The sequence below is a fragment of the Oncorhynchus tshawytscha genome, linkage group LG28 (genome assembly GCF_018296145.1).
Source record: "Oncorhynchus tshawytscha isolate Ot180627B linkage group LG28, Otsh_v2.0, whole genome shotgun sequence".
NCBI classification, from domain to species: domain Eukaryota; kingdom Metazoa; phylum Chordata; class Actinopteri; order Salmoniformes; family Salmonidae; genus Oncorhynchus; species Oncorhynchus tshawytscha.
In genome coordinates, this window is record NC_056456.1 from 41,526,468 (window position 1) to 41,536,479 (window position 10,012).

A 10,012-nucleotide genomic window follows, 5' to 3' on the forward strand; every position below is an offset into this window, starting at 1 on the left:
ACTTACCCAAACTTAAGGAAAGCTTTGACTATGTACAGACTCAGTGAGCATAGCCTTGCTATTGAGAAAGGCCACCGTAGGCAGATCTGGCTCTCAAGAGAAGACAGGCTATGTGCACACTGCCCACAAAATGAGGTGGAAACTGAGCTGCACTTCCTAACCTCCTGCCAAATGTATGACCATATTAGAGACACATATTTCCCTTAGATTACAGAGATCCACAAAGAATTCAAAAACAAATCCAATTTGGATAAACTCCCATATTTTCTGGGTGAAATACCACCGTGTGCATCACAGCAGCAAGATGTTGACATGTTGACATTGAATCTGATAGTCATTCTGACCTTTACCCCAGCTCTTACAGCTCAGTGTGTGTGTGTGTGTGTGTGTGTGTGTGTGTGTTTGTGTGTTTTATAATGATAACCCCCCTGTAAAGTACAGGATAAGCTGCCAACTACACACATTATTTACATTACTGAGAGGACCTTGGCTTCAGACACACACCACAGGGCTCGTGGTAATGGCTGGGGTGGAATTAGTGGAATGGTATCAAATGCCCTCCAACGAACCATCAACCATCGTAATACCCTGTATATAGCCTTCACATTGACTCTGTCCCTGTACCCCCTGTATATAGTCTCCACATTGACTCTGTACCGGTACCCCCTGCATATAGCCTCCACATTGACTCTGTACCGGTACCCCCTGTATATAGTCTCCACATTGACTCTGTACCGGTACCCCCTGTATATAGCCTCCACATTGACTCTGTACCGTAATACCCTGTATATAGCCTCCACATTGACTCTGTACCGTAATACCCTGTATATAGCCTCCACATTGACTCTGTACCCCCCTGTATTTGTTATTTTACTGCTGCTCTTTAATTACTTGTTACTTTTATTTTTTTGGAACTGCACTGTTGGTTAGGGGCTCGTGAGTCAGCATTTCACTGTAAGGTCTACTAAGCCTGTTGTGTTCAGCATTTCACTGTGAGGTCTACTACACCTGTTGTATTCAGCATTCACTGTAAGGTCTACTAAGCCTGTTGTGTTCAGCATTTCACTGTAAGGTCTACTAAGCCTGTTGTATTCAGCATTTCACTGTAAGGTCTACTACACCTGTTGTATTCAGCATTTCACTGTAAGGTCTACTACATCTGTTGTATTCAGCATTTCACTGTACGGTCTACTACACCTGTTGTATTCAGCATTTCACTGTAAGGTCTACTACACCTGTTGTATTCAGCATTTCACTGTAAGGTCTACTACACCTGTTTTATTATTTTATTTTATTTGAAATACATCAAACATATGGCTTAATGCAATTCCATTCGCTCCATTCCAGACCTTATTATGAGCTGTTATTCCCTCAGCAGTTTCCTGTTTCCACACAGAGGAATTCAGAACAATCCAGTCCAAGAGAGATTAGGAAGCAGAGTAAATGAGAGAGGGAGAAAGACAAAGGATATTTAATAAGGAGACACATGACAAGAACACAAGAAGACAGTCAAGAAAGGTTCTCATTTATCTTGTAGAGAGAGAGATATGGGGGTAACAGCAGTTGTTGGTATGTGCCTGTTGTGGGTATGTGCCTTAGCCCTGGGGCAGAGTGGTGGTAGGATAGAGACTAGTGGTAGTCGTGGTGGTAGTATAGAGACTAGTGGTAATATAGAGACTAGTGGTGGTAGTATAGAGACTAGTGGTAGTATAGAGACTAGGGGTGGTAGTATAGAGACTAGTGGTAGTATAGAGACTGGTGGTAGTATAGAGACTGGCAGTAGTATAGAGACTAGTGGTGGTAGTATAGAGACTGGTAGTAGTATAGAGAATGGTGGTAGCATAGAGACTAGTGGTGGTAGTGTAGAGAATGGTTCACCTGGTAGAGCAGACCATTTAACTGGTGATACTAGTGTAACTAGTGATGACACTAGTAGCCCTGAGATTGTAATTGGTCAAACCGTTGATACGGGTAATGATGTAACTGGCGTCGGTGGTCCGACTGGTTCCGTGGGCCGTCTGCTGGTAGTACCGATGGACGGAAGCCACTGGGTGGGGGTTAAGGCCATCGCCGAGGAGATGGGTCGCCGTGGACACCAGGTTACCGTGGTGATCCCCGAGGTGAGCATGCGTCTGGGCCCCAGCAGCAACTGCAGGACTGTGTCATATCCTGTCCCCTACGGCCAGGAGACAGTGGACATGCTGATGGACAAGCATGCAGATAACCTGCGTGCTGCCACACTGCCCCTAGTGGAGCGGATGACTCAACGCATGGCTAATATCCAGAATGTCAGCTCCTTCATACTGACTACTGCTGAGAGTCTGCTGTTCAACACCACACTAATCACATCTCTGGAACAGCAGGTCAGTCAGGTCAGGGTGTGTGTGTGTGTGTGTGTGTGTGAGAGAAGTCATGTGAGCTTGTGTGTTCCTCCTTACCTCCTTCTCTCTCTCTCTCCTTCCCTCCCTCTATCCCCCTATCTCCTCTCTCCCCCTCTCTCCTTCCCTCCCTCTCTCACTCTCTCCTTCCCTCCCTCTCTCCCCCTCTCTAATTCCCTCCCTCTCTCACTCTCTCCTTCCCTCCATCTCTCCCCCTATCTCCTCTCTCCCCCTCTCCCTTCCCTCCCTCTCTCCACCTCTCTCTCTCTCTCTCTCTCTCTCTCTCTCTCTCTCCCCCTCTCTCCTTCCCTCTCTCCCTCTCCCTCTCCTTCCCTCTCTCCCCCTCTCTAATTCCCTCCCTCTCTCACTCTCTCCTTCCCTCCATCTCTCCCCCTATCTCCTCTCTCCCCCTCTCCTTCCCTCCCTCTCTCCACCTCTCTCTCTCTCTCTCTCCTTCCCTCCCTCTCTCCCCCTCTCTTCTTCCCTCCCTCTCTCCACCTCTCTCAATTCAATTCAATTCAATTCAAGGGCTTTATTGGCATGGGAAACATGTGTTAACATTGCCAAAGCAAGTGAGGTAGATAATATATAAAGTGAAATAAACAATAAAAATTAACAGTAGACATCACACATACAGAAGTTTCAAAACAATAAAGACATTACAAATGTCATATTATATATATATATATATATACAGTGTTTTAACAATGTACAAATGGTAAAGGACACAAGATAAAATAAATAAGCATAGATATGGGTTGTATTTACAATGGTGCGTGTTCTTCACTGGTTGCCCTTTTCTCGTGGCAACAGGTCACAAATCTTGCTGCTTTGATGGCACACTGTGGAATTTCACCCAGTAGATATGGGAGTTTTTCAAAATTGGATTTTTTTCGAATTCTTTGTGGATCTGTGTAATCTGAGGGAAATATGTCTCTCTAATATGGTCATACATTGGGCAGGAGGTTAGGAAGTGCAGCTCAGTTTCCACCTCATTTTGTGGGCAGTGAGCACATAGCCTGTCTTCTCTTGAGAGCCATGTCTGCCTACGGCGGCCTTTCTCAATAGCAAGGCTATGCTCGCTGAGTCTGTACATAGTCAAAGCTTTCCTTAATTTTGGGTCAGTCACAGTGGTCAGGTATTCTGCCACTGTGTACCCTCTGTTTAGGGCCAAATAGCATTCTAGTTTGCTCTGTTTTTTTGTTAATTCTTTCCAATGTGTCAAGTAGTTATCTTTTTGTTTTCTCATGATTTGGTTGGGTCTAATTGTGCTGCTGTCCTGGGGCTCTGTGGGGTGTGTTTGTGAACACTCTCTCTATCTCCCCCTCTCCTTCCCTCTCTCCCTCTCCCTCTCCTTCCCTCTCTCTCCCTCTCCTTCCCTCTCTCTCCCTCTCTCCTTCCCTCCTCTCTCCCTCTCTCCATCCTTCCCTCTCTCTCCAGGGTTTTGATGCGGTGTTGACCGACCCGCTGGTCCCTACAGGCATTCTGATAGCCAGGCGTCTGGGCATTCCGTCTGTGTGTCTGCTCAGAGGGATCCCCTGTGGTCTGGACCTGGCCTCAGCCGCCTGCCCCTCTCCTCCATCTTACGTTCCACGCTTCTTCACCAAATACACACATAGCATGAGCTTTCCACAAAGGGTGGGCAATGTACTGGTGAGGACACGCACACGACTGCATACACGACCTTACGCACACACACTGCACATGCATGCACACACACACACCCTGGGCAGCAGGGTAGCCTAGTGGTTAGAGTGTTGGGCCAGTAACCGAAAGGTTGTAAATTCAAATCCCAGAGCTGACAAGTTTCAAATCTGTTGTTCTGCCCCTGAACAAGGCAGTTAACCCACTGTTCCTAGGCCGTCAATAAAAATAAGAATTTGTTCTTAACTGACTTGCCTAGTTAAATAAAGGTAAACTTTTTTTTTGAAACACACATGACACAACCGTACACACATACAGTGGAAGTCGGAAGTTTACATACACTTAGGTTGGAGTCATTAAAACTCGTTTTTCAACCACTCCACAAATTTCGGTTAGGACATCTATTTTGTGCATGACACAAGTCATTTTTCCAACAATTGTTTACAGACAGATTATTTCACTTATAATTCACTGTATCACAATTCCAGTGGGTCAGACGTTTACATACACTATGTTGACTGTGCCTTTAAACAGCTTGGAAAATTCCAGAAAATTATGTCATGGCTTTAGAAGCTTCTGATAGGCTAATTGACATAATTTGAGTCAATTGGAGGTGTACCTGTGGATGTATTTCAAGGCCTACCTTCAAACTCAGTGCCTCTTTGCTTGACATCATAGGAAAATCTAAATAAATCAGCCATAAAAATTGTAGACCTCCACAAGTCTGGTTCATCCTTGGGAGGAATTTCCAAACGCCTGAAGGTACCACATTCATCTGTACAAACAATAGTACGCAAATATAAACACCATGGGACCACACAGCCGTCATACCGCTCAGGAAGGAGACACGTTCTGTCTCCTAGAGATGAACGTATTTTGGTGCGAAAAGTGCAAATCAATCCCAGAACAGCAGCAAAGGACCTTGTGAAGATGCTGGAGGAAACAGGTACAAAAGTATCTATATCCACAGTAAAACGAGTCCTATATCGACACAACCTGAAAGGCCGCTCAGCAAGGAAGAAGACACTACTCCAAAACCGCCATAAAAAAGCCAGACTACGGTTTGCAACTGCACATGGGGACAAAGATCATACTTGTTGGAGAAATGTCCTCTGGTCTGATGAAACAAAATAGAACTGTTTGGCCATAATGATCATTGTTATGTTTGGAGGAAAAAGGAGGAGGCTTGCAAGCCGAAGAACACCATCCCAACCCTGAAGCACAGGTGTGGCAGCATCATGTTGTTGGGGTGCCTTGCTGCAGGAGGGACTGGTGCACTTCACAAAATAGATGGCATCATGAGGATGGAAAATTATGTGAATTATATTGAAGCAACATCTCAAGACATCAGTCAGGAAGTTAAAGCTTGGTTGCAAATGGGTCTTCCAAATGGACAATGACCCCAAGCATACTTCCAAAGTTATAGCAAAATGGCTCAAGGACAACAAAGTCAAGGTATTGGAGTGGCCATCACAAAGCCCTGACCTCAATCCCATAGAAAATTTGTGGGCAGAGCTGAAAAAGCGTGTTAAGTTAAAGAATTTAAAGGCAATGCTACCAAATACTAATTGAGTGCATGTAAACTTCTGATCCACTGGGAATGTGATGAAAGAAATTAAAGCTGTAATAAATCATTCTATGACATTTCACATTCTTAAAATAAAGTGGTGATCCTAACTGACCTCAAACAGGGAATTTTTACTAGGATTAAATGTCAGGACTTGTGAAAAACTGTGTCACGACTTCCGCCGAAGTCGGTTCCTCTTCTTGTTCGAGCGGCGTTCGGCAGTCGGCGTTGCCGGTCTTCTAGCCATCATCAATCCACTTTTCATTTTCCATTTGTTTTGTCTACCTCACACCTGGTTCCAATTCCCTCATTACATGTTGTGTATTTAACCCTCTGTTCCCCCCATGTCCTTGTCCGGAAATGTTTATTGTAAGTGCATGTGCACGTTTAGCTGGTGTGCAACGGGTTTTGTACCTATTTGACTGTTTGTTCTGGATGCCGGTGGTTTTATGTGTTAATCTGCTCCGTTGTAAACCCAGTTTTTGCTGGTAGTATAGAGACTGGTGGTAGTATTGAGACTGGTGGTGGTAGTATAGAGACTGGTGGTAGTATAGAGACTGGTGGTAGTATTGTAACGGTTTTCTACTATCTCCTCCTCTGACGAAGAGGTATAGCAAGGATCGGACCAAAATGCGGCGTGTAGATTTTGATTCATGTTTAATGAAAAAACACACGAAACACAAACACTACAAAACAATAAACGTAATGAACGTAATGAAAACCGAAACAGCCTATACTTGTGTAAACTAACACAGAACAAGGACATCAGGACACTAAGGACAATCACCGACGAAACACTCAAAGAATATGGCTGCCTAAATATGGTTCCCAATCAGAGACAACGATAAACACCTGCTTCTGATTGAGAACCACTTCAGACAACCATAGACTTAACTAGAACACCCCACTAAGCTACAATCCTAATACCAACACACCACATACAAAAACCCATGCCACACCCTGGCCTGACCAAATAAATTAAGATAAACACAAAATACTTCGACCAGGGCGTGACAGAACCCCCCCCCCCTAAGGTGCGGACTCCCGGACGCACATCAAAACAATAGGGAGGGTCCGGGTGGGCGTCTGTCCATGGTGGCGGCTCCGGCGCGGGACGTGGACCCCACTCTATCAATGTCGTAGTCCCTCCTCCTCGCATCCTAGGATAGACCACCCTCGCCGCCGACCATGGCCTAGTAGTCCTCACCCAGAATCCCACTGGACTGAGGGGCAGCTTGGGACTGAGGCAGCTCGGGACTGAGGGGAAGCTCGGGACTGAGGGGGCTCATCACTGAGGGGGAGCTCATCACTGAGGGGGAGCTCAGCACTGAGGGGGAGCTCAGCACTGAGGGGGAGCTCAGCACTGAGGGGGAGCTCAGGCAGGTAGTTGGATCCGGCAGATCCTGGCTGGCTGGTGGTTCTGGCAGATCCTGGCTGACTGGCGGATCTGGAAGAGTCTGGTTGACTGGCGGATCTGGAAGAGTCTGGATCTGGAAGAGTCTGGCTGACTGGCGGATCTGGAAGAGTCTGGCTGACTGGCGGATCTGGAAGAGTCTGGCTGACTGGCGGATCTGGAAGAGTCTGGCTGACTGGCGGATCTGGAAGAGTCTGGCTGACTGGCGGATCTGGAAGAGTCTGGCTGACTGGCGGATCTGGAAGAGTCTGGCTGACTGGCGGATCTGGAAGAGTCTGGCTGACTGGCGGATCTGGAAGAGTCTGGCTGACTGGCGGATCTGGAAGAGTCTGGCTGACTGGCGGATCTGGAAGAGTCTGGTTGACTGGCAGATCCTGGCAGACTGACAGCTCAGGCTGCTCCATGCAGGCTGGCAGCTCTGGCTGCGCTGAACAGGCAGGAGACTCCAGCAGCGCTGTAGAGGAGGAAGGCTCTGGCAGCGCTGAACAGGCGGGAGACTCTGGCAGCGCAGGAGAGGAGAAAGGCTCCGGCAGCGCTGAACAGGCGGGAGACTCCGGCAGCGCTGGAGAGGCGAGGCTCACTGTAGGCCTGATGCGTGGTGCTGGCACTGGTGGTACTGGGCCGAGAACACGCACAGGAAGCCTGGTGCGGGGAGCTGCCACCGGAGGGCTGGTGCGTGAAGGTGGTACTGGATAGACCGGACCGTGCAGGCGCACTGGAGCTCTTGAGCACCGAGCCTGCCCAACCTTACCTGGCTCGATGCCCACTCTAGCCCGGCCGATACGAGGAGCTGGAATGTACCGCACCGGGCTATGCACCCGCACTGGGAACACCGTGCACTCCAAAGCATAACACGGTGCCTGCCCGGTCTCACTAGCCCCCCGGTAAGCACAGGGAGTTTGCACAGGTCTCCTACCTTGCGTAGCCCTACTCCCTGTGAGCCCCCTCCCAAGAAAGTTTTGGGGCTGACTCTCGGGCTTCTGTCCGCGCCGCCGTGCTTGCTTCGCCAACTCCATTATCCGATAACCTTCCACGCACTGCTCCATCGAATCCCAGGCGGGCTCCGGCACGCTCCTGGGTCGACTGCCCACCTGTCTATCTCCTCCCAAGAAGTATAGTCCATACTCTTGTAGTCCAAACCGTACTCCCATGTCCATTCCTCTTTTCGCTGCTGTTGCTGCCTTTGTTGCTTCTCCTGCGGTTCCTGCCTGTTGACACGTCGCTTGGTCTTATTGTGGTGGGTGATTCTGTAATGGTTTTCTACTATCTCCTCCTCTGACGAAGAGGTATAGCAAGGATCGGACCAAAATGCGGCGTGTAGATTTTGATTCATGTTTAATGAAAAAACACACGAAACACAAACACTACAAAACAATAAACGTAATGAACGTAATGAAAACCGAAACAGCCTATACTTGTGTAAACTAACACAGAACAAGGACATCAGGACACTAAGGACAATCACCCACGAAACACTCAAAGAATATGGCTGCCTAAATATGGTTCCCAATCAGAGACAACGATAAACACCTGCCTCTGATTGAGAACCACTTCAGACAGCCATAGACTTTGCTAGATCACCCCACTAGCTACAATCCCAATATATACACACCACATACAAAAACCCATGCCACACCCTGGCCTGACCCCAATACATGAAGATAAACACAAAATACTTTGACCAGGGCGTGACAAGTATAGAGACTAGTGGTGGTAGTATAGAGACTGGTGGTAGTATAGAGACTGGTGGTAGTATAGAGACTGGTGGTAGTATAGAGACTGGTGGTAGTATAGAGACTAGGGGTGGTAATATAGAGACTGGTGGTAGCATAGAGACTGGTGGTAGTATAGAGACTGGTGGTAGTGTAGAGACTGGTGGTAGTATAGAGACTGGTGGTAGTGTAGAGACTGGTGGTAGAGAGACTAGTGGTGGTAGTATTGAGACTGGTGGTAGTATAGAGACTAGGGGTGGTAGTATAGAGACTGGTGGTAGTATAGAGACTAGTGGTAGTATAGAGACTGGTGGTAGTATAGAGACTGGTGGTAGTATAGAGACTGGTGGTAGTATAGAGACTGGTGGTAGTATAGAGACTGGTGGTAGTATAGAGACTGGTGGTAGTATAGAGACTGGTGGTAGTATAGAGACTAGTATAGAGACTGGTGGTAGTATAGAGACTAGTGGTGGTAGTATAGAGACTAGTGGTGGTCAGTATAGAGACTGGTGGTAGTATAGAGACTGGTGGTAGTATAGAGACTGGTGGAGACTGGTGGTAGTATAGAGACTGGTGGTAGTATAGAGACTGGGTGGTAGTATAGAGACTGGTGGTAGTATAGGGTGGTAGTATAGAGACTGGTGAGACTGGTGGTGGTAGTCTAGAGACTAGAGACTAGTGGTGGTAGTATAGAGACTGGTGGTAGTATAGAGACTGGTGGTAGTATAGAGACTAGTGGTGGTAGTATAGAGACTAGTGGTGGTAGTATAGAGACTGGTGGTAGTATAGAGACTGGTGGTAGTATAGAGACTGGTGGTAGTATAGAGACTAGTGGTGGTAGTATAGAGACTGTGGTGGTAGTATAGAGACTGGTGGTAGTATAGAGACTGGTGGTAGAGACTGGTGGTAGTATAGATACTGGTGGTAGTATAGAGACTGGTGGTGGTAGTATAGAGACTAGTGGTGGTAGTATAGAGACTGGTAGTAGTATAGAGACTAGTGGTGGTAGTATTGAGACTGGTGGTAGTATAGAGACTAGGGGTGGTAGTATAGAGACTAGTGGTGGTAGTATAGAGACTGGTGGTAGTATAGAGACTGGTGGTAGTATAGAGACTGGTGGTAGTATAGAGACTAGTGGTGGTAGTATAGAGACTGGTGGTAGTATAGAGACTGGTGGTAGTATAGAGACTGGTGGTAGTATAGAGACTAGTGGTGGTAGTATAGAGACTAGTGGTGGTAGTATAGAGACTGGTGGTATAGAGACTGGTGGTAGTATAGAGACTGGTGGTAGTATAGA

At 47.3% G+C, this 10,012-nt stretch overlaps 1 protein-coding gene across 1 annotated transcript in view; it reads left to right on the top strand.

The window, feature by feature from the left end:
* The first annotated feature begins 1,392 nt into the window (after nt 1-1,392).
* LOC112227295 (UDP-glucuronosyltransferase 1-6-like) overlaps nt 1,393-10,012 on the top strand; it is a 14,818-nt gene continuing 6,198 nt past the window's right edge. The window contains exons 1-2 of the mRNA XM_042307878.1: nt 1,393-2,363; nt 3,819-4,031. Coding sequence (XP_042163812.1) covers nt 1,548-2,363; nt 3,819-4,031 — 1,029 coding nt within the window. The 5' untranslated portion in view covers nt 1,393-1,547. The remainder of the gene's footprint in view (nt 2,364-3,818; nt 4,032-10,012) is intronic.